We start from the raw sequence: 23,484 nt of genomic DNA, 5'->3' as shown, positions 1-23,484 counted from the left end.
TGCTGGCCACTCCTTGGGTGAAGAAACTTCTAGTGCAGTTCTCTTAGCCCTGGAATTAGAAGGGTGGGTTTGTACCCCAGTTCATTATTGCCCAGCTGGGCGAAGGTGGTTCTGTTCATCAGCAGTAGCTGGGGCTGCCTCTCCTTACTGCCCAGACTCTTCCCCTCCTGATGCACATGGGGCTCGCACCTGGACCTCAGAAGCCAGGCCCTCAGATGAAGGGAAGGGAAGAGAAGGAGGACACTGGTTTCCTCTGGGTGCTGCTTGGGCCTTGTCACAGTAACTGTCTTGGCCGGCAAATCCGATCTGATGGATTTGCACTCTCCTTGGGAAGAAGCACGGCCTTGGCCACTGGAATCTTTGTGTGCTTGGGTTTCTCTGGGCCTGGAGGAGAGGAGGCCCGGGGTCGGGGGAGCTGGGCTGCTAGCTGAGGCTGAGCTGCTCTGAGCAATGTGGTTGTGTTTACTGGGAGGGTGGGAGGGCCAGGCCTGCTTTTTTCCTGCCTTCCAGGAAGATAAGGCAGAAAGCGGGGATGAAGGATAGAATGGGTAATACTCTCAAACCACAAGAAAGAGTCCTGGCTTTCGTCTCTGCCCTACAGCTCAGACATGCTCCTGGGCGTCTGGGAGCAGGGAATGGCCACACCCCCACTACTCTGGGGTCCCAGCCTAGGGGAGCTCAGAACCCTCGGTGGGCTCCCCGGACTTCCGTTCCATCTCCCCTCCAGTGTCCGTTCAGCCACAATCTTATTTCAGCTCTCTCACTCCCCTTCCCATGCCACATTTTCCCTTCCAGATGAGCCCAGCAACCCTAGAGCCGGGCTTCTCCCCCTTCCTCCTTGTACCAGCCGAAGCCACAGGGACCCCGAGCAGGTGACAGAGCCAGGCGTGGCACACATTGAGGGCTGGCCGCAGGCCCATCTTCCCCTAGCCTCTAGGATCCCTGCTTGGACCCCGGGCACAGACCAGCCTTAGAGCAACCAAGTGCCAAACCCTGAGGATACACAATCACCTGGTATAAAAAATACTGCCACCTTTATTATTATGCTGGGCAGCACATTTTTTACAAAAGTACCTTTACAAAAGTGGGGTTTGGAATCTCAGGGGTCGAGTCTGTGGAAATCTGTTTTATTCTTACCAACAGCCAATGAGTAAACCAAGGGAGCCTAAGGTTTCTATGGCATTGCTCTGGCCTGATCTCATGGAAGAGAATCCAAATATTTGGTGATTTCTGGTGGAGTTTCTGCCCCTTGGAGGGGTAAGAGGACTCCATAGCATGTTGCAGGAGGGGGCACATGTTGCAGGTCAAGAGTAGAGACGGCTGAGCAGGGGAGAAGGGGTACCTTTTACACTGACCTCCAGTTTACAGGCCCTTGTCAGCGCCAGATGCTGGGTGCACGCCCCCTTGTGGTGGGAGGGGGAAGTGAGGCCGGCCCTAGGTTGTCATACAAGACTGTTTCCCCTAAGAGGCAGAGAGCGCCGCCCAGTTCAACCTGTTTCGTCCTCCCATTTTCCTGCATTCCCTGAATGAAGCGCCAGTTAAGTTGTTTCAGCTGGAGGGATGACAGTTAAACTCAGACAAAGTCTGAAGGAAGCAGGGCAGTATCTTTTTCCCTCTGGCCCAGGGTTTGGGGGAGGGGACCCAGTGTGTGGTAGGAAGAGTCCTACCTGCTTTGAAGCCCCTTTTCTCCTGGGCAGCCTCACCTTATTCTAACAGAAAAGATTCTGTAGCTTGTTCCCTGCGGAAGCCTGAGGGTCCCAGCTGCTCTGCCGGGGCCTCCAGGAACCATCTGGGCCTTGGAGGCAGAGGTGTGTCCTCTCTGGCATCCAGGCCGGGGTGGGGTGGGAGCAGCTGGAAACAGAAACGGGGTTGGGCAGCTCAGTCTGCATGTCCACGTGACAGATCATGTGGTCCAGTTCAGCAGGCTGGGTGGCTCCTTGGACTTCACCCTGAGTGAGATGAGGCTTGGAGACTTATAGTCGCCATCCGGGGAGGGCTCAAAGCTGGGGCCCCCTAGGGCAGGGGAAAAGCCATGGATGGAGTAGATGCCAGGGTGGGCTCCAGGAGAGGCTGGTACCCCCATGAAGCCAGCCACATTCCCATGAGAGTGGGAGTATGGAGACATGCATGGGGAGGGGATGCCCTCTGGAGACATGAGGCAGGGCCCCCTGGGGCTCCCAGACCCTGGACTGGGCCACAGGGAGTTCTGCAGCTGAAAAGAGAGAAAGAAAAAGAAAACCCATGAATCAGGAGCCTGAGGGGCCCTCCTTACCTAGGGACTCTCTCTTTGCCCTTACGGCTCCAGAAACTTTACAAGAAAACTCCACTTGGTCCAGGTCTAGAATCTGCTCCCTCCTGCCCCCAACACTTGCAGTGGCATCTCAGAAGGCCCCTGCCATTACATCTCAAAATGAGATTTCCTCTGGTGATTCCTTTGTACCAGCTGCTCTGCATACACCATTCACGAGACTGGTAAGAGCCCATTTTGCAGGGGAAGAAGTGATTTACCCACAATCACTTGGAGCTCTAATGCTGCTCCAGGTCTCCCTGGGACCACAGTTCACACTCTTGCTGGCTTCCCCACGGAATTGCCAGGCCCCGAGTCTGGGGGGGGAGGGGTCTCACCTGGGGATGGCTGTCGGTTCGGGGCAGCATGGAGATGTCATAGGCAGACGTGAAGGGGTTCCGCCCCTCCTGGATCTTCCCATAACGCTCACGCTTCCGCCACTTGGCTCTGCGGTTCTGAAACCAGACCTGGGGGCAGGTTGGGAGAGGTTGAGGGGGTGATAAAGCAGCCCTGAGGCGTGGAGCCCACCGGGGAGACCGTTGATGGTTGCATCCTCTTGTGGGGCGGTGGGGAGCTGGCTCCAGGCTGGAGGATCTCGAGTTGCAGGAGCTTATAAATTCACATCATCCTCAGGGCCAGCGAGGGAGCTGGGATGGGGCCTAAGAGAGGCCCAAGCCCAGAGCGGGTTTATTGGCCCCATAGGCCCTCCCCCGCTCCCGGGCTGAGTCACTCTCTGGTTCTCCAGCCTGGCTGTGTCTGGTAAGGGTATCGTTGGGGTCCGTGGCCTCAGAGGCCCTGGACCAGTACACATATGCTGGGTGTCTAGCCCCCCTGCCTCATCTCTTTCCCAGTGTTCCCACCTTACCGCATCTGAGAAATCTTAAAGATACTTCTGTTTGGGTCCTGCTTCTGCTTAAACTCTCAGAGGCTACCTGGAGACCTCGGCCGAGAGCCCAGCTCCTTCACAAGGCCCCTTGGCACTGACCCTGCCCCTCCCCACAGCCTCATCTCCTGTCAGGCAACAACACTCAGTTCTTCTCAATTCTTCTTAGCTGCCTCTCACCCCAGCTCGCCTTTAAAACACTGCTCTCTCACTCCTCCTGCCTTTGCCCACGTTTTCCCTGCCTGCGCTACCCATCCCCACCACACACATACATCTGAGCTGGGCATCCTCCACTGGACTTCCTAAATACGCCAGCATTGCTCTCATTATACTTACCACATCCCACTACCATTATCTGGTTTGGAATCCGCCTTTCCCATTCATCTGTGAGCTCTTGGCGGGTGGGGTGGCATACCTGTGTGCTGTGCGCATATCTGGGGTGGATTTGTCATCTGGTGTGTGCCCTATGTGTGTTGGTGCACGTATTGTGTATTTCTATCATTTAATAAACTTTTATGTGTCAGGCTCTAGGCTAGACATTGGCAATATCAAAACCAAACCAAACCCCCCAAATCCTCCTGCTTTCCAGGGATTTAGCTGGGAGCCACAACAAAAGAAGCTGCGAGTGTGTAAAAGTAACCCTACCTGAGTCCCTCACTCCCCACACCGCCTCTCATGCAGGCAGGATCCCAGAGCAGGTCTGGGGCAAGGCTGAGGAAGGACCCACAACCGGCTCTCCTTTCCCTACTCTCCCTTCCCTGCAGGAGATGAAAGAGCCTGGAGTTGCTGATCACTTTTCTGGGAATTCTTCCCTGTCACCACCCCGCTCTCCCCTCCTCGCTCTGAACCTGCCCCCTGCACTGTCCCGTGTGTGGTCCCCTTATTCCTCCCAACGGGGTGAGGTCTATGGGTGGTGTCATGCATCTGCCAAGCATCCCTACTCTTGGGCTTCAATCATCACTGAAGCTTCTAGACTAGGTCTGGGGGGCCTTGTGGCCACGCCTCCACGCTTTTAGGGTTGCAAAGGCCTAGAAGAGCAGTGGGGGAAGTGTGCTTCGCTTCCCCAAAGCAGCTGCACCGGGGCAGCTATTCAGAGTCTCCCCACCCTCACTAAGGCCTGCTGGGGTGTCTGGATAGGTGACATTTGGACTTCTACGGCTTATGTGGTCTGGGGTTACCTTGAATGCTGGGCCTCTTACCCTGATGGCCCCAGGCCCTGAGGAGCCCTGAGGAACAGTTCTGGAAGTCTGGTTTGGGTTCCACCTGGTAGGAACACGGAAGCAGGAAGACCCAGCAGAGAAGGGGAAACAGCCCAACTCCCTCTGATCCTATGTTGAATCCAGCTGTAGGGCCTTCTCTGCTAGGCCGCAGCTGGCCTCTTTATAGACTGACTGCTGGTTCCCATATTCTGCCAGAGCTGGCCCCTGCCCCAGTGCCCTCGGAGCCTCTGGAGGGGCCCCACCCAGATTGTGAGTCTCCTCTGCCGGGAGAGGGACTGTCCTCTGCTTAGAGGTCACCTCCTCACCTTTCCCAAGAGGCCCAGACCCAAGCCTTCTCCCGGTGCCTCTTATTTGGCATCAGGGAACCTGCTGCATATGAAGCAGGTTCAGAGCAAGGCAGCAGTGACCATCTTCATCTTGGGCCAGACGCTTACTGAAGCCTCCTTTTCCATCCCCACCTCCTGTCTGCCACCTTCATGTTCTTGCTCGCTTCCAGCATGCCTTGGACATGGATTCCCTTCCCTTTGTCCTTTCCCAGCATTCCTCCATCCTCCCACCCCATCCACACAGGCTGGGCTCCACCCTAGTGAAGCTGGCAACAGCCCCATCCTGCCCCGGGGCCTGATTTCTGTTGGGGAAGAGTTTGTTGTGGGCAGGGGCTCCCGGACAGGCTCTCCCAACCACAGTCTGGGAGTGGGCAGGACTGAGGTCACTGGTTCAGGATGGCTTTAAGCATCACCGATCCTGAGACCCCCCCGGCAGGGACCCTCCCCACTCTGGGCAGCTACCTTGGGAGAAGCCCGGATTCGTGTTTTAGCATTTCACGTCTTCCAAAATGCACACATCTGTGATCCTCAAAGATACTCCTTATGTAGGTAGTACTATCATTCCCTTTTCTTAAATTGGGAAACCAAGACAGAGATTCAGTGACATGCCTCAAGTCACCTGGTCAGCTAGAAGTGGCAGAGTTAGGACTCCCATACAGGTCTTTTGACTCCAGGAGCCTGTCACCCCCATCCCATGCAGGAGCCTCAACTTGGGCCGCAAGCCTGTGGCTGCAGCAGAGCAGGGCGTGGAGGGGAGCCCAGGAGGGCCGACGGGGGCAGGCCGACTCTGTGTGGAACCAGCGTCCACCTCTCCCAGCCCCTCCGGGCCCGGCTTATGGTCTGGATGGTTGAGGCAGCCAGAGAGCCCTGTGGCCGGGGTGCCCTCACCTGTACCCGGGCCTCGGTGAGGTCCGTGCGCAGAGCCAGCTGCTCCCGGGCATACACATCAGGGTAGTGGGTTTTCTGGAAGACTTTCTCCAGCTCCTCCAGCTGGAACGTGCTGAAGGTCGTGCGGTTACGGCGCTTCTTGCTCTTGTTCTTGGCCAACTCCATGGAGTCAGGGAGTCCCGGGGACAGAGGGACACGCAGGCCGGCCAAGCAGGGGCCTGGGGAGCCTGGCAAGTTAGAGGGCCCGTCTCGGGGGCCCCCTCGGCAGTCCAAGGGCAGCTGGGGGAAGCTGGCAGCTTTGGAGGCCTTCTCCTCAGCTGCAATGGAAAACACAAAAAGGAGGATGGAAACCGAACCGGGGGGTTTTGTGGGTGGAATAGAGGGAGGGGGAAGAACGTTGACGCTTCAGTCCCCGCCTCCCCCTTCCTTTTTCCTCCCGTCCTCCTGGCAGCCACCCTTCAAGGGAGCCTGGCATTCGGAGGCCTGCCTGCTGAGCCTCCAGCTGGGGAGGGGGCCCTGGGGAGCCATGTGCTCTGTGGTCTGGGTGGATCTGCTGGGGACGGAGGGGGGTTCATTTCGGGGAAGTATTCTGTGGTGGCGCGTCCCACAGGGTGTGGAGGTACCAGGATGGATGCCACGGCAGGGCCTAGCACAGGGGCGGGAAGTGGGGGTGGCCTCCTTGACCCTGACTCTGCAGGCCTTGGCTCCCATGCCCGTGCCTCTGCTCCAGGACTGGATAGGGACAGGGATGCTCAGACCACCTTTGGCCGGTCTGGCTGGGCCTTATTCTCTGAACCCCGAGTCTCAGGACAATGTCAAGTCCCCCTGCCCTGGGGTATGAAAGGCAAGATGGGGCAAAGAAGCTTCAAGAGGATTGTCAAATTCCTCTGAAAATACTGATGTTTGGGCAAGGACTTAAGCTCCAGCAGTAGAGAGCAGGAGATAGAGACAGGCTATGCTCGGAAAAGGAGAGGTAGGGGACAGTGGAAACAGGGCACAGTTCCATAGCCCATCGTTCTTGTCATCGTCTGCCCCTCCCCTCCCCAGGAGTTTCTGATGGCTCCCCCACTGCCCACGATTAACAAGCAGCCCCACTCTGACGTGCTAGCCCTCACTCAGGAAACTTGATGGAGCTCTGCCACAACTGGGGCATGGTGAAAAATAGGTCACCCTGATCACCCCGCCCTCTCCCTCTGGCAAGGACCCCCAGCAGCGTCGCCATGAAATCTCTTCTTAACAGTCCTCTGGGATGGCAGAAACAGCGCCACAAAGATGCCCCTCTGATTCACACAGCCTCTTCCCTGGCCCCAGGCCCATCCCCAGGGGGGGCCTGGCCCCCAGGAGGCCCAGTGACCCGGCACCAAGAGGCAGTTTCTTTCCCAGGACTTACAGCTTGGGGGGTGGGGGCGGGGGTGGGGATAGAACTGGAGAGACGGGGCTCTGGGGTTCTGGGTCTGACGAGTCCCTGTCTGCCTGTGGAGGACAAGTTGGGCAAGGTCCCCCCCAGCTGGAAGGTGGTGGGTGACCTCCCAGGACCACCCAGGCCGTGAAATAAGCTACGCTTCGTGAGTGTGTCCTGGAGGCCGGGGAGAGTCAGGTAGGGCCCGCTCTCAGGCCAGTGCCTAGTGACAGCCCAGACACCAGGCTTCTTTCGTAATTCAGGTGGAGCATAGGTGGGGAAAATGCTTCAGTCCCTGACTTCTATTCCTGGGCAACACATTTTGGTTCTGGGGTAGTTCCACCTGGTAGGACCTGAGGAAGGAGGACTCAATGGAAGTTAAACCAAATAATTTTAAATGGTCGGGAAGACCAGGGAGACTGGGAGGGGGCACTGTACACACAGCAGGCCTGAGAGGGAGGGCTCTCGGTATCTTGGATTCAGAGGGAGGGACAGCTGGACTCCAGGCAGAAAAGGGCGAGGGTGGCTCAGGGACGGGGTCAGAGGAGCACTGATGTCACTGCAGAGGGCTCCCCAAAGCTCTGGGGCTGGCTCATCTGCCTCTTGGGCCCTCAGTGACTATCTCAATAGGATCTGCCCAGATTGGAAGTGATCAGACCTGGAGCTCTGGGACTTGCCCTCTTGACCTTAAGCCACCTAGCTACCAGGATAAAGGATGAAAATGCAGCAGGTCCCGTCTCGGAATAGCTATCCAAAAACAGAGCCAAGCCTGCTGGCCTCCTGGGACGTGGCCTCCCAGGACTGCCCATTCTGCAGCCCTCTCAGACGCCCACAGAACTTCTTCCCTTTTCACTGCCATTGTCCTGGAACCTCCATCCGCCTGGAGGACTCCAGTGTAAGGGCAGCAGTCCCCCACTTTGGAGACAGGGGCACGCCTCATAGAACACCAAGCGGCCTCCCGAGGAGCAAGGCCCGGAAGAGAAAAGAGATGGAGGTGGGCTAAGCGAAGGGCAGCGATCAAAGAAAGGCAGAGCAGGAACAGAAGCCAGCAGCTTGAATCTAAGCTTATCAGGGGAAAGGTGCACTGTAAGCCCGGTGCATGTTTAAGATGTGCACAGGCTCTGTACAGGAGTCACTTGCACCTGGTGGGGACACTGGGTGATTAAGAGGGTAGTGCTCCCGTTGGAGACAAGAAGCCTTGGAGCTCAGCACTGGGGTGTCCGTGGCCTGCACAACCGCAGAACCACAGCAGCAGTCTGTTGGGCCTGAAAGACAAGAACCAGCAGAGCTCTGTCCCTGACTGGGCTCTCACACCCCGGGCACTCCCCCACGCGGGGGGTTGCCAGAGCCCCTACTAGCGGCTGCCTCGAAGCCTTGGCAGCTCGGGAGCCGCACGGCTCGGGCTGCCTACCGGGAGCCCCACTGGCCCCATGGATGGCGTCCATCGACGCCGCAGGACCAGCCATCCGGCTTTCAGCTTTCGCGGCAGCCTTGCTCCGCGCGCGCCCTTCCCCAAGCGACCCGCAGAGCGCTCTGAAGCCTGCGCTTCCGCTGCTCCGGCTGAATATCCGAAGCTGGTGTGGACCTACACGCCGTTTGTAAACCCCCAGTGGGGCCTTGGTGCTCTCCCTCGAGGTTCCCAGCCTTGCCCTAGAGGCCTCAGCGGGGGCCAACGGCTGAGGACTCTTCTCGAAGTCCGCGGCCGGCCCGGAGACCGCGGTCAGCCTGGTTATCCGGCTCAGGGCCTCAGCGGCGGCGGGCGCGTTCCGAGATCAAGAAGCCAAGCTAGGGGACAGACCCCGGCAGAGCAGGAAGGAACAGCCAGGCACTTCTCCGTCCCTCTGAGCAGCCACGCGCTGAGGGCGCGAAGATGGCTGGCGCCGCCAGGACGCGACCGCGGTGCAGACCAGGGCTGGGCGCTCTCCGCACAGGGCGGCCAAGGGCTGGAGAGGAGCGCCGTACCAGGCTCTCGAGCGCGCAGTTGCCCGGCCTCGCAAGGATCGCGCAGCAGATGGGCGCAGCTGCGCGCTCACTGGTCTGAACTGGAAACGCTCGGAGCTCGTTATTTTAAAAGCCAAGAAACTAAGCGGGCTCTCCCTTTGACCAATATTTCCCACCAAGCAGACCGCGGGCCCCAGTCCCCGAGGCTGTCCCTCCCTAGCAGCCCAGCTCTGCCACAGGGACGCAGGCCACCCGCCCGCCTGCCGAGTTCAGGCCAGGGCACTGAGGAATCCAGTGGCGGCCGGGGTCTCTACCCAGACTCGGCTCGCACCCGCCGCACCTCCTTTTCGTTTGGTCTGTCCTCTGCTCAGCTGGAATCGTTAATTTCCTTCTCCCACTTGTTCCCATTTTGCTATTTTCTACTCTTTTAGGATGTCCTTTTTTTCTTTCGTATTGTCTGCTGCTTCTCTCTTCCTCCGTTCCCTCCTTCTCCATTTACCCGCTTCGTTCGATCCTCCCCTTGCTTTCTTTTTTTCATTCGTTCATTCCTTTCCGTTCTGCCCAGTTCGCCGACCGCCTTTTAGCTCTCCTTCTTTCCTCTCTCCTCTGTTGTTTTGTCCAATTTCCTTTTCCCTCTTTTTGGTGGTTGTTTACACTTTTTGGTTTTCTTTCCACGCATTTCGTTGTGAACACCCTCGCCGTCGCTAGATTCCTCCCCGCCCGCTCGTTCTGCTCCAGCGCTCTCCGTAGTTTGCTCGGCGCTGGGGCCGGGGCCGGTCGCGATCCTGGCGGTCAGTGCGGGATCCGTCGCGCCCAGCAGGGACTCGGACCTGCAGGGTGGGTCCTGCCGGACGTGGCGCACCAAGCCAGGCCGGGTACCTGTCCCCGGCGGTGCTCACGGCGCTGCGCGGCCGCCGCCGTCTGTCTGGGATCAGAGGAGCCAGGCCAACTGCTTCTCATTAAATCCCAACTGTGGTTTTTATCAGGAGAGCCTCTTTCAAAGGGCACAGACACGAAGCTCCGCGGACTCGCTCATTTCCTCCGCTGACCCCCACACACCTCCCAGCCCTCCCCTACACATTCCCACCGCCCCGACTGGGCGAAGGCCCGAGCTGCCTGGCCTCTCCGAGGAGGCCCGCGAGGCGCCAGCGGGGCGGAGGCGGGTTGCTGCCGATCTCGGAGGATCCAGCTCTGGGCCTAAGCTGCGGGATGCAGCAGCAAAGATGAGGCGGGCGCGGGCACCGACATTTCCACAGGTCAGCCGGTGCAGCGGGCGGCGGCGGGGTTGCGAACCCGCCCGCCAGGCCCCGGAGTTCAGGCGCGTTCTTGGGAGACTGCGCGGTCCAACTGGCCTTAGTGAATAGGGCACTGGCCCAGGAGCCGGAGGCACCGAGGGGTTAGGCCCGCTCCCGACGGCCCCGCGGTGACGATCCAGTGCGAGGAAGCCAAGACTGCGAGAAGGGCGGCCATCGCCGTGCATAACGACGGGGAGGCCAGGTTAGTCTGGGAAATAAGAACACAGTTATTCCGTATTGAGAACGGCCCCGGCACTGCGGCACTAGCCGCGGCCACTGCGCCGAGCGCCTAAGGCGCAGGCAGCAGAGCCTTTCCCGGGGAGGCCAGGCCGTAGCCCTCGGCTGAGTCCCGGCTTGGCCACTGTAGGTCGGGGCCAGCCTCAGGGCCCTCAGCGGGCGCCAGACACAAAAGCCGCGCTTCTCTCCCCGTATGCGGGCCAAGAGTTAAGTGTGGCGCCCGGGTCCTGGGCCCGGTCCGGGCTTCTGGGTCGGTGTCAGTTCCGGCCAAGCACGATCTCTCTTTCCCGGTTCCGGCCTCCTTCGGGCCCGAGTGGGCCCCGGGCCGTCGCCACTCCACCCTCTCTCGACCTCCCGCCTCCCATTCCCGCCACCAGAGGCACGCGTGGCTCTGCCTCCCGCACCGCGCTGGCATTCGCCCGGCCGGGACCAGCACCGGTCCGGCTTCAGAGGGAGCCGCGGCGAAGGGCGAGAGAGGTAAAAAGTTAAGAGTAGGTGAGCGGGAGAGGGAAGCGGGGAGGCCCCTGCGGGCCCGGGGATGGAAGACGGAGAGCTGGTAGGGGCTGCGCGCTACGCCCCGCGCCGCGCTTTACCTTCCGCGGGGCCCTCGTAGAAGTGGCCGCCGTTGAGCGCCGGGCTGGGGCCGAGGTCCTGCAGGTACTTGGCGGGCGGCTTGGCCGGCTCCGGGAGGTAGGGCTCCAGGGGCCCGCAGGCCGGAAAGCGGGTCAGCCGCGGGCCGCGGGGTGGCGCAGGGTGCAGGTGAGGCGCGGCGGCCGGGGTCCCCTGGGGGCCCGGAGGCTCATCCCCGGCGGCCGCGTAGGGGCGAGGCCCGGGCCCCACGCCGAAAGGCGCGCAGCTCTCCGGGTCCATGCCGGCTCGGGGCACACAGGCCGCCGGGGGCTCCGGGGCTCGCGCTGCCCGCGCGGCCTGTGAGCGCCCGCCAAGGGGGAGGGACCTGGGCGCGGGGGCGCGGAGCCCCCGGGAGCGGCGCGCGCCGCGGGGGGCGGGGGACAGGGGAGGGGGCCGCACTCTGACTTAATGCTGGAACCATCCACGTCACGTGCGGCCCCGCGCGGGTTAACCCCTCGGAGCCCGGGAGCCCCCTGATTCACTCCAGTCGCGGTATCAAAGCAGTTGGAGAGGGGGAGGAAACCACCCCCTCTCGAGGGCAGGGTCCTTTTTGTCTGCCCATCTTGGTGAGTCCCTTGTTTAGAGCAGCACCCTTGGCCCTGATATCTGGCCTGGAGGCTCTTGACCCTGGAGGGGTGAGGCAGTTCAGGGGTAGAGACCACCTCCACCCACAACAAATACTTTTAGGCCTGGTCTCCTGACATTAGCCTGGGATAATGGCCAGGCAGCAGGTAGGAGCTGGGCTGGGACTTTATCTAACTCTCTTTACTGGGAGTTGGAAAAACTTGCCTCCAGCAAAAACACCTCCGTTAGAGAGCTCTTGTTTCGGGGAGAGGAGGGGAGAGGAGTCACTGGGAGTGTTGTGTGGAAACAGCTCTTATCTGGCAATGGGGGCTGGGAGCTGGGCACGATCATTATTTAGCTGTGGAGCCTTGAACTAGCCACTTAGTGTCCTCATCTGACTGTGGAGGTTGGACAGAGTCAATCCTCATAGTCTTTCTGTATATTCCTGGTGGGTTTCAGAAGCAGAGGCAGGGCCAGAGCAGACAGGGGCTCTCCCAGAGGCAGCTCAGGACTGAACAGAGTCCAGCAGAGGTTACCTTAGGAGCAGGTGGAGGAATACCTAGAGGGTTTTGTGTTTGAACAGCAGGCAGGGAGTGAATGCCTTTTAGTGGGCAAATGATCTGGAAGTGCCTGGGGAACCACTGGAGAGAGGCTGTCTGCAGCTCAGACCTCGGGGCTCTGCTGCCCCAGGCCTGCCACCTTGGAAGGAGGCCAAGGTGGGAGCTCCATCTCCTGAGAGCTGGGTCTCCCTAGCCAAGAGGAAGCAGAGGACTAAAGCAGTAGCTTAGAATTTCCAAAAAGTGAAACAACCTCCACCCTACCCAAGATCTGGGAAGAAACACCCAAGGGCCCTAGGACCCTGCTTACTTCAGTGGATTGAGGAGTCCCTAGGTCTGGTTACACCGATTTTTATTTTCAGTGCCTCCAGAGGCTAGCAAGAGGGATGGGGAGTCAAACATCATTTGTATTTCATTTGAATTCTCAATTTTTAAAGGAATCCAAGGGCCCTGGTGTGAACACCTCCCTCTTCCGCTGGGGGCTTAGAGGGGGTTTCTTGGCTGTCCTCAGCCAGAGTTGGGCTGTAAATCAAGGCCAAACAGGAACCAGAAGCCTTGCATCTCACGAGTAGTCATTAAGCCATTATTAAACATACCGTAACTTCTCTGAAGCCTTATTGGTTTAAACACCACATTGGAGGCATTATGGCCATTAGGGCCCCTAATCACAGACTGCAGACTGGGGTAGTGAGATGGGAGCACCTGGGGCTGCTATTTCCAGCCAAGAGGGAGGCTTAGCTTGGAATTAAGCTTCCTCTCTGGCCTCCCCAGGGAGATCCATTCTCCAGGATCCAGTGGATCCCAGCTCTGGGCAACCAACTTGTATCGATCACTTTTGCCCATTAATAAGGGTTTTTCAATAGTTATTGGGTCAGTAAGTCAACTATACCTCAATTTAAAAAATAACAGATATTGGGGTAAGGCTGTAGATATTGTTGACTTTTTTAGGAGCACGTTAATATCAATTCAGGACACCTCTTCTGTTTAACAAAGTAATCAGGCAGTTTACTGTGGAAGATGGAAGTATGACACAGGAAAAACATCATCAACAGTCTAAACAAGGCAGCTTAGCTTAAATGCCAAGTGTTTTGCCTCCGGTGATAACCGTTCTGAGGCTCAGTTTACTCATCATAAAAATGGGCCACACACATGGATGAGGGATATTTGAGAAGCACTTATTTTGATGGCTGTGATGAACTGTGTTCATTTAAGAGATTATCATTATCATTAAGAGATACAGAAACTGCAGCCCAGATTTCTGGGTTACATCACTGAATTGGTGGAAGGCTCCTGACCCCAGGTGGAAGGGGCCAGAATCTGGGGCTGAACAGAGAGCCCTAGGGACCTGCACCCCTTCCCGAGCCCAGAAGTTCCTCCTGCCATTCTCCCGCTGTTTGAACAGAACCAATTTCCATGCTGAGATGGTGTTGCCAATTGCACTGAGGTAGCAGGAAATTACAGATTACATTTAAGTTGTGTTAGGTAGATGGGGTTGCCCCTCTGGGAGGGTTTTCTTCCAGGACCCTGCAAAACAGAGCACTGAGAGGAGCCTTTCCTTCTCTCCTTTTAAACCACTAGTGCAAACTCTTACCTTTATCCGTATATGGTCTGGGCAGGTGCATAGGAAAAACAAAAATGCAACCTCAGAGTTATTAAGTTTTCCCTTCTTAGGAGGGCTGAGGGATCATGAAGTATAGGGCCCTCATTTTACAGATAAAAACAACAGCTAACCCATAGTATGTAGAGTGTGCCAGCACTGTCTAATGTATTCTCTCTATACTGATTTACTTAACCCTCACAACAACCCCAGGAAGGAGGCACAGTTATTATCCCCATTTTACAGAGAGAGACTGAGGCCACAGAAGGGAGCCATCTGTCTAGCGTGGATACAGCCACTTAGTAGCAGAACCTAAATTTACGCTCAGATCCATGGTTTCCCACCTGACACCAGCTGTCTCTCAGTCGTTCGTCAGCTAACGTAACAAAGCTGGAATCATTCGATGCACACCCTCCTTCTCCCAGAGGAAGGTCAGAACTTCTTCCTGAGAGGGAATTTGAGGCCAGAGTGGATGGGGACAGTTGGTCCAAGATGGAGCCGTACTGCTGCCTTTCTGATCACCAAGTGACAGTTTATTGAGACTCGCCATACCCAGCTGTGGTGGCCAGGACAGTAGGTGGAGAGTGGTTTCTGCTAAGCTGAGACCAAATGAAACAGGGCATCTAACACCTGAGAGGTTTTACGACCCACCAACACAGCCAGACGTGGGGCAGAGTTTTAAGAGAATCTGTGAGTTCACCGTTCGTGCTATTTAATAACCAGCTGAATTACAATAGCATTTTGTCACTGATGTAGTGTCCAAAGACTCAGTGAGATGAGCTGATAGGATGATCCAGACAATTCTGGGTCCTATCATGTAAAAAAAAATGTCTCCACCTGCTGAGGAAAACCTACTTTTAAAATGGGAATGAAGGACTATCCTGGTGGTACAGTGGTTAAGAATCCACCTGCCAATGCAGGGGATACGGGTTTGAGCCCTGGCCCGGGAAGATCCCACATGCCGCGGAGCGACTAAGCCCCTGCACAACTACTGAGCCTGTGCTCTAGGGCCCACGAGCCACAACTACTGAGCCTGTGTGCCACAACTACTGAAGCCCGCATGCCTAAAGCCCGTGCTCCACAACAAGAGAAGTCACCGCAGTGAGAAGCCCACGTACAGCAACAAAGACCCAACGCAGCCAAAAAATAAATTAAAAAAAAAAAAAAGGAAATGATACTTATTGGCTGTTTCTAGGCAACTGTTTTACAGTGACTGATTGTTTCATTCATTCATTCATTTAATAGGAGGACCTATTATGTGACAGGCATCTGCTGGCAGTGGGATACAGCAGAGAGCAAGACAGACATGACCCCTGCTTTCGTGGAGTGTAAACTTTGCTGGAATGGAAATGTCTCCTCCACAGTGAAAAAAAAAATCGTCATTTGGATGTGAATGAGAATGGAATCTGGTCTCCAGAGCAGAGTTCCTGGCTTCTAGGCTCGACTGTAAGGTCAGTTCTTGAATTAGGGAAACATCAGTCCCAACTTCAGCTTTCCTTTCCTTTTCGACTTCTCTCAGCCTACACCACACGAAGGCGAATGTGCTCCTTTCTCTCCCAGTGGATGTCCAAACGCGGTCAGAACAACGGGAAAGATGGAACCTCAGATCTGACATTTGTTTGACATATACAAAACTTCCTTCCAGACAGGAAAAACTCAGTTGCTTTTTTTTTTTTTTTTCTTTGAAGGCAAGACAGTCAGTATTACCCTTGTCCTGTTTAGACTTTGAAATCCTAAATTGATCCCTATGAAAATTCTGGGTCGGGGAGCCCAAGTAGATTGTTTCTCATTAGTGACATTCTTCCTGGAAGGTCAGGCTAAGGAATGGTAAATAAACCTTCAGATCCGGTACTTCCTCCTCATCCATGATATTTAAAAGAAAGAAAGGAAGGGCGGGGCGGGGGGGAAGAAAGCAGTAGCTTTGTGCTGTGGGTACCCAGAATCCTTGGCTTTCATTCGGACAATCCAGGCTGAAGTCTGTGCTTCGGAGTAAAATTTCTGGACAGTTAGGGAGCTATTTTTTCTCTTCTGTTGATTTGATCTTGTTCATTGAGAGAGCCAGTTAACCTGTCTGTACCTCAGTTTCTCCCCTGGAGAATTGAGAGGGATGCTTCTGTAGTTCAGCTTTTCTGGAATGAATGAAACAGTATGCATAGAGATGTTTCTTGAGCCCGAGTCCCCCCGAACCTGTATTTGTCTGCTCATTTTCTCCACCCACCTCCCTCGGGTCGGGTTGGAATGGGGGCAGGGGCCGGAGAGGTGGAGCTATGTCTGGGATGTGGCGGTGTCCCAAGGGTCTGGTTTGCCCTGATGTGTGCCTTGCTGCCTTTGAGTGGAGGTGACTGGGTTCTGAGGCAAGTGGCGGCATGGACCAGGGGAAGTCATTTTGTGAGGGTGTTTTTGATAAACTCTTTCTTGGTGTGAAACAGAGGGGGGCAGGTTTAGACTTCTTGGCAATTTTCGCACTTTGATCAATCGGTTTTATGTATTCGTTTAGTCATCAAGCATTTGTTGAACGCCTGCCATGTGCCAGACAGTGGGGCTGTGCGGTCGGGATAGACTCAGAGACAGACCACTTTTTCTCAGGGCTTTTCCACACCAGCAAGGAGAGACACAGAGCGACAGACACGTATATAGCAGGGTATGTTGTGCTGAGGCAGGAGGGCACAGGGGGCTATGGGGGCCATGAGACGGGCACTTTCCCAGCCTTGGGCTGGGGGCAGCTGGCCATGGAACACTTCCAGGTTGAACCCTGAAAGTTGAGTGAGGGTCAACCAGGGGAAGGTGTATGGAGACGGCAGGGAGAGGGGGCATTCCAGAGAGAACAGCCCAGAGGCGAGAAAGAGGAAGCCAAGTTTGGGGAACTTGGATTTGTTGAATATTTCTGGGGCCTGGGCGGGCAGAGAGTTTGGGGAGGGGGGGTGGGAGGAAGTCCACAGGAATCAAGGGAAGGTCTTGGGGGAGGGCAGGCTGGCACCTCAGGTGTCAGTCCCTACCATCTGCCAAGCCCAGCTGCAAGTGCTGGACTCGCTAGTGGGAGGCGTAGAGGAGGAAGCCCCAGTCCCTAAAGGCCTCCCTAAGCTAAGGCGGGAATGCAGGAGCCACACCCAGAGGGCGCATATTAAGAAAACAGGAAAACAACAGCAACAGAAAAGCACACCTGCTCCCGGGAGCCATGAGGTGGAGAGCTGAGTGGAGGGGCAGAGGAGCTGAGGGATGTGGGCGGACAGGTGGTCTGCAAGGCCTCGTGGGGCAGGGCTCTTACCGGGAATGCTGGTCAGGGCACCCCTTGAACTCATTTCAGCAGGAAATCCATTGGTTCCAGAGTGTAGATTCCAGATTTGTTATTTTACAGGGCTAACAAGTATGTAATTATCACATTTGGGGCCCTTCAAAGGAAATGCAAACACACACCACTGAACACCCTTAGAAATGTGAGCGGAACCCACCCCACGGTTCTGGATGGAGCTCACCACCATGTCACACATACATCCACTCCAGCCCAGGGTCTGCTCCTGCGCTGGAGGAAGAGAATATGAAGGCCGGGCCTGCACCTTACAAGGGACTGGGAGAAAAGCAAGTGAAGAGGGTGGAAGGGCCTCTGCCCAGCCTCTTCTGGAGTCTCCTGGGAAGGAGAGGGAGCAGGATTGGTAACAATAATAGTATCCACCACTCACAGAGCAGCTACAGTGTGCCAGGCACACGCCGTCTCCTGTCCTCTCTAACTGTGTTACAGAGTCGGTAGTAATATTCCCATTTGACAGAATGAAGAAGCTGAGACTGGTCTGTGTATTCGTTATCTAATGCTGCATAACAAATCACTCCAAAACTTAGTGGCTTAAAACAGCAATAGTCAGTGACTGCGGGTCAGGGATTCAGGAGCATCTTGGCCGAGTGGTCTGTCTTGAGGTGCCTCGTGACCCCAGGTCAGACATTGGCCAGGCTACGGAGGATTTGCTTCCAAGGTGGCCCGCTCACATGGATGGCTGGTTAGTGTTGACTGTTGACGGGAGGCCTCAGTTCAGCCCCATGTGGGCCTTTCCACGCGGCTGCCTCATAACCTGGCATCTGGCTTGCCCCACAGAGAATGAACCAAGAGACCAAGGTAGAAGCTGAGATGCCGTTTATGGCCCAGCCTCGGAACTCACACACCGTTACTGCTGCCATATTCTACTGGCCACACAAATCAGTCCTGATTTTGCGTAGGAGAGGATCCCACACTGCGGCTCCTTGGGCGCCACCGTGTATCCCACCATTGCTGAGTGCTGCTCGGATCCCAACCCAAGTTGCCTGACCCCGAAGGCAAGGCTCTAATGTCAGATGTTGGGTCGGGAGGAGTGGCTGCATTGATGGGTTAAGAAGGGGACTTCACGGGGCATGATGGGGTGCCTGGCAGGCAAGTGGCAAAGCCCACTGGGCAGTGAGAGCCACGTTGCCTGTCCTGAGGGAGACTGGGGAGATCCCCAAATGGGACCATACACGTTTTGTGCACTCTGGGTGTTCAGCTGTCACAGCAGGCAAACTCCCAGGGGGCTCCCTCAGTACAGTGAGCTGATATCAGGGCTCCACGGGGGGCCCTTTGTTCACATGGGTGGAGGAAGGAAGCAGACTCACCTTTCATCTGAGAAGGGTATTCAGATTCCCTGTTTGCCTCGCTGTCAGCTTAGCAGAGGGAACCCTGGCCTTAGAGCTTGAGCTGAGCGATGGGGAGGGGAAATAGTGTTGAGAGCCCATCGTGAGGTCGGTCTGAACTCGGCACTCTACATTTTAAAATTTCATATCATCTGCTCTGGAGGTAGCTATTATTACTTCTACTTTACAGATGACAATATAGAACTCAGAGAAATGAAGTAAGTGGCCCAAGATGTCACATACTTCCTAAATGACAGAACCAGGAGGCCCCCAGGCAGGTGGCCCGGTCAGCTTGCACCATCTCCAGCAGGCACACTGCCTGAGTCTTCAAAGACAGACAAGGGCTGCACCTGCCCCAGCCATTCAGTGGATCTGAGCATTCGGTGAGGCAGAGACCGTGCTGGGCAGAATTGCGGACCGGGGGGATGCACCCCGACTCCAAAGCCGGAGTGGGTCCTTCTTCTAAGATTTTTTCTCCTGGGGAGATGAGATTTGGACAGGTGAACAGTAGTCCTCTAAGATAACTGCTAAGGGTGAGACAGGCTGCCCTTGCTGAGGAACAGATGTGAGCAGGGAGGGGCTGCTGCACTCCCAGGTCACTTCCAGGTGCAGAAGGATACCACTCGGTGGTCATGAGCACATTAGCACTGAGCCCTGGACTCCCAGCTGCACACCCTGAGGACCAAGGCAAAGGATCATTCCCCCTCTCAGGGAATCCTGGGAGATCTCTGAGCAGCCCAGGAAAATGTGAAGGGTCAGGAAAATGTGGGCCGATGGAGAGGAGGGTAGCTGCTGAGCGTGGGTCGAGTGGGCAGGACGCGTCTGGGCACAGGGAGCTCGACTGCCTCCTGCAGGGGGTTTTGTGAAGGAGTAGCAGACATGATGACACATAGGCTGGGCAGCACCAGAAGGTGGCACATGCAGAATATGGCGCCTACTTTCTTTTGGGCAGTGGGGAGGGTATTGAGAGGCACTTGGAACAGGGCCTGGCCCATAATAAGTGTTAGTATTATTACCGTTGTCATCGTTGTTGTTGTTATTCAGCAGGAGAATGAGAGCTGTGCTTTGGGAATATGATTTTGGTAGCTTGAGCAGAATCATAATAGTAATGATGGTACCTGACATTTATTGAACACTTACTGTGAGCCAGGTCTTTTAAGTACATTGTCTTATGTAATTCCTTATGAGGCAGGTACCATCATTTCTCCAGATGAGAAAACTAGGGCACACAGAGCGTAAGTAACTTGCCCAGAGTTGCCAGGGGACAGACGAGAAAGGGACATAGTCAGCATATAGGAAAGTCGTCCAGGCATGGGGTGACTAAGGCCTGACTGAGGTGTGGCCGAGGAAATGAAGAGGGACGGCTGAAAGGAAGAGGTAGTTAGTGGGAAGGAGCGACCAGACTTATTGTCACATGGGTGGTGGGGTGTATGGATGACCCGCAGCCCAGAGAACGGGGGCTGCAGAGACAGGGCACAGAGACATGGCTTCAGGGGACATTTTGAACCTCTGAGCCAGATTTCCATCCTGAAAGGGGTCCTTCACTCAGTCAGTGCACGTTGTCAACTGTAAAGCCAGTGCATCTCCAAAGCCCCAGGCTACCCGCTGGACACTGGGGATCTCCTTAAGGGGCAGAGGGAGGAGGGCACCGAGTGGACTTTCTGGGCTCTGGAACCCTGTGATCAGTGCCATCCTGGTGACAGCACGGGGCATCCCAGGTGCTGAGTGAGAGTGGGCCTGGCTACTGACTCTCTTGCTCTTCAAAGAGCCCTGGCTGTGAGGCTGCAGGGGCTGTCGGAGGCAGGGAGCCCAGCCCTGAGGATGATTCCTGGGAAGCAAGCAGGATGCTTGAGGTGGGGGGAGAGCAGCGGAGGAGACCTTGTTCTGAGTCGAAACCTTGGTCCCTTTAAGTGGGTGGAGAGGGCCCGAGCCCTCAGCTGCGGGAGAGGTGGTTCCCTCCACCGAGCTCCCAAACTTCAGGACTGAGATGACAGTGATGATTTTAGAAGCAGCTCCGTCCTTTGGGGCTGGGGGCGCTCTGCCAGGCCTGGAGAGGGGCCACGGGGGTGAGGTGCCGGGTTGTTAGTCCGCTGTGGGCGCCTGAGGCTCTGCTGGTGGAGTGTGCGTGCACGTGTGGAGTACGGTGGCTGGGTCTCCCTATTCGGGAAGATGCCGCGAAGCCCTGCGTTTGCTCTGGGGGCCCCTTGCAGCATAAGTAGGCAAGCCCTGGATTTCTTGGGGTCCTCAGAGGGGAGAGTATCTGTAAGCACACACAGACCCCAGGGCATCTGGGGAAAGGCAGCTCTGTAGGCACATTCACACCAGATCCATCGGACAAAGAGACCGGATATTTTGCTGTTTGATAAACTTCGTAAAACAGTGGAGCTGAGTGATTTTGCTGCTGCCTGAATGGAAGTATTCTAAGAACCCATGCCAAGAAGATAAATAAGGCCGTGGCTCCAGGAGAGGAGCTGAAACAAATGTGCGGCGAGAGGTACATCAAAGTAAAACTAGTTCTCCTGACGACCGGGGTTCTCTGTGTGACGGAGTGTGCGCATGTGTGTGTCGGGCCAAGTGTTTGGCAGATACTAGGCTACATCGAGGGGCCTGAAGATGTACCCTGGGCTCTTGCCAACCCCTCTGAAGGCCTGCTTGAGATTTAGCTAGGATTAGGCCCAGCCCTGCTTGGTACAAAGGGAAAGAAGCATTAGAGCCACTATTGGAGATTCAGGCCCTGCAGTCAGCCAGCTGGGGTTAATTCAAACTGGAATATGTGTACTGAGAGGGCAGGGATTCCTCAGTGGGCAGGGTGACCAGTCCCTGTTGGCCAGCGAAAGATTTATCCTGCACTGATGACAGGGGATACAAGCTTGAGTGTGAAAACATCAGCCCTCTCTTATGTGGCTCCAAAGACCTCAAGGGATGAGGGGAAGATACAGGGGCGTGGAGATAGAACAGAGTGTTAGATCTGGATGCGAGTTTAAACAGCATCTAGCCCAAAGATTATCAGGCCAGCAGCAGTGGCATCTAGGAACTTGTGAGAAAGGCAGATTGTTGGTGCTCCGTGAGACCTACTAAGTCAGAAACTCTTGGGGTGGAGCCAGCAATTTCTGTTTTAACATTTTTTTTCCGGGTGATACAGATGCAGACTAGAGCTTGAGAATCACTGATCTAGGTTGTCATCTTCACTTAGAAATGAGGGAACTGAGGCCTAAAGAGGGAACTTTTGCCAGGAACAGAGAGCTAATTAGGACACAGCCACCTTCCCCCTCACCCACATGGTCTCAGCTGTTTATCTTGAAAATAACACGGGGGGATTTTAATAAGTTTTTTCTTAGAGGCAATTGTTATGTGTTTATATATTTTCCATTTGTTAATAAACCATTTAGATCAGCAGTGTCGCTGGGGCCCAAACCTTGGAGTTATTGGTTGTAAAGTTTAGGCTCGGGGAAATGGACTCTCCTTCCAGTTTGGCCCCAAGTCCAGGCAGCCAGGTCCCATTCCTGCAGCGGCCCCCAAGTCACCAGCACCTTCTTCCCCTGTCTATCCCCAGTTGCCTTCTCTGTAACTGCACCACCAGCCCCATAGGCTCCCTCTATGTGTGGATGTTTTGGTCAATAATCCCTCCCTCAATTTGCAGGGCCAAGCAAGGGTGGACGTGGTGGGATTAGTTTCGCCCACTGGCCTTCTCTGCCTTCCTGAGAAGACCTGCCTCTGCTTCCGGCTCTCACAGTGGGCCCAGCATGTTTCCAATATTGCATCAGTGTTTTCCCCAACAGAGTAACGCTTTAATGGGGCAGATTTGTTCTCTGTACGGGAAACACGTGGGCCCTTGTCAGACGCCGTGGGAGCGAGTTGCCCTCCACCATGGCCATCGGGTCACCTCTTGGGGCTCCCGTACCTGTGCTCAGGAGAAGGGCAATTTCCTAGATCCGGTGGTGTGAGGAGGATGAGGGGCCCTTCAAGACTTTGGGGTGAGTAACTCCTCTAAAAGAGCAGAACCATGACAGATAGCCTGTTTACAGCAGCCCAGATTCCTGGGAAATTCATACAAAAATTCTGTTGTGGTCTAAATTTCCTAGCAAAAGAGGAAGGAACCAGTTTGCTTTGTCCAGTGTAAACTGGACCTTACTGAAGGATTTTCAATGGGAGTGGTGTGGGGTAGGAAGGGAGAAACCCACTCCCTTCCTCCTCCAAAGGCCTAGATAGAGATGGTTTGCAAGAGGGTGAGGGGAGGAAGCCCCAGGGAAGGACAGAGTCCCTGGCCTCTCTTGTTAGAGAGCCCTCCCCGGCCCCAAACATTAATGGGAACTTGACTTTCTTTTCCCGAGCCTGGGATTCTTTCCTGAGCCCTGAAATATCTGAAGCTGGCATTTCTCACCTTCAGGGAGCTGTGACACCCAGGGATGTTTTATCTGATTCACCAACCTTCTCCTCTGCTTTTCCTGCCAATCAGGGGTCCATAACCTGCAGTTAAATAATTAAAGTTAATTTAAGTTTATTTCATTTTGAGCATTTCACAAAGCCCTGGAGATAATTGGAGTTTCCCTAGAGTGCTGCAAAACCAGGTTTGGAAATCTCAGATCAAGAGGACATTGGGCAATGGATGATGGAGACAAAGGAGGAGAAAAGAGAGCAAGAGGTGGGGGGGTGGGGCGAGGCAGAACCTTTTGTTTCCACTGGGTCTCCTGTGTGGGCTGGAGGGCTCTAGTTAGTTAAACGGTAATTCAGTCCAAAAATGGTTGATTCCGTTCTGATGTACCGGGAACACAGATAGAAAAGACACAGCCAAGGAGCGACGGAAAGAAACAAAGAGAGGGGCTCTCCGGGTCCCCCAACACAGCCACTGGCAGTATCATCCCAGGAAGACCTCTATTCTCGACTCCCTCGCGTCCCCCAACCGTAGGGATTTTAGGGAAACCCCTCTTTACAATGCAAAGTCTGCTGATTTGAATTAGGCCCCTGAAAACTTGCCTCCTGCCCCGGAAGATTTATTTTATTAAGTGGTCCACACCTGAAAGTAATTGA

General features: G+C 55.5%; 1 protein-coding gene across 1 annotated transcript; it reads right to left on the bottom strand.

Moving 5' to 3' along the window:
* Positions 1 to 1,034: 1,034 nt before the first annotated feature.
* Positions 1,035 to 11,385, bottom strand: ALX3 (ALX homeobox 3). Its single transcript, XM_019919743.3, has 4 exons — positions 11,070 to 11,385; positions 5,605 to 5,921; positions 2,626 to 2,754; positions 1,035 to 2,212 (listed from the first exon to the last, which is right to left on the bottom strand). The coding sequence occupies exons 1-4, from the start codon at positions 11,344 to 11,346 to the stop codon at positions 1,904 to 1,906; spliced, it is 1,032 nt and encodes a 343-aa protein (XP_019775302.1). The 5' UTR covers positions 11,347 to 11,385; the 3' UTR covers positions 1,035 to 1,903.
* Between the last annotated feature and the right edge of the window lie 12,099 nt (positions 11,386 to 23,484).

Source organism: Tursiops truncatus, chromosome 1, assembly GCF_011762595.2.
Source record: "Tursiops truncatus isolate mTurTru1 chromosome 1, mTurTru1.mat.Y, whole genome shotgun sequence".
Taxonomy (NCBI): domain Eukaryota; kingdom Metazoa; phylum Chordata; class Mammalia; order Artiodactyla; family Delphinidae; genus Tursiops; species Tursiops truncatus.
Note: the sequence above shows the minus strand (reverse complement) of the source record. Positions and strands in the feature narration are given on the sequence as shown.

Bases quoted from the DNA above. Each gene is read 5' to 3' on its own strand.
- ALX3 (XM_019919743.3), bottom strand. From the start codon at position 11,346: ATGGACCCGGAGAGCTGCGCGCCTTTCGGCGTGGGGCCCGGGCCTCGC. The intron at 2,755-5,604 runs GTGAGGGCACCC...ACCTGCCCCCAG, and splicing joins TCACCGAGGCCCGGGTACAG to GTCTGGTTTCAGAACCGCAG. The intron at 2,213-2,625 runs GTGAGACCCCTC...CTCTCTTTTCAG, and splicing joins GAACCGACAGCCATCCCCAG to CTGCAGAACTCCCTGTGGCC.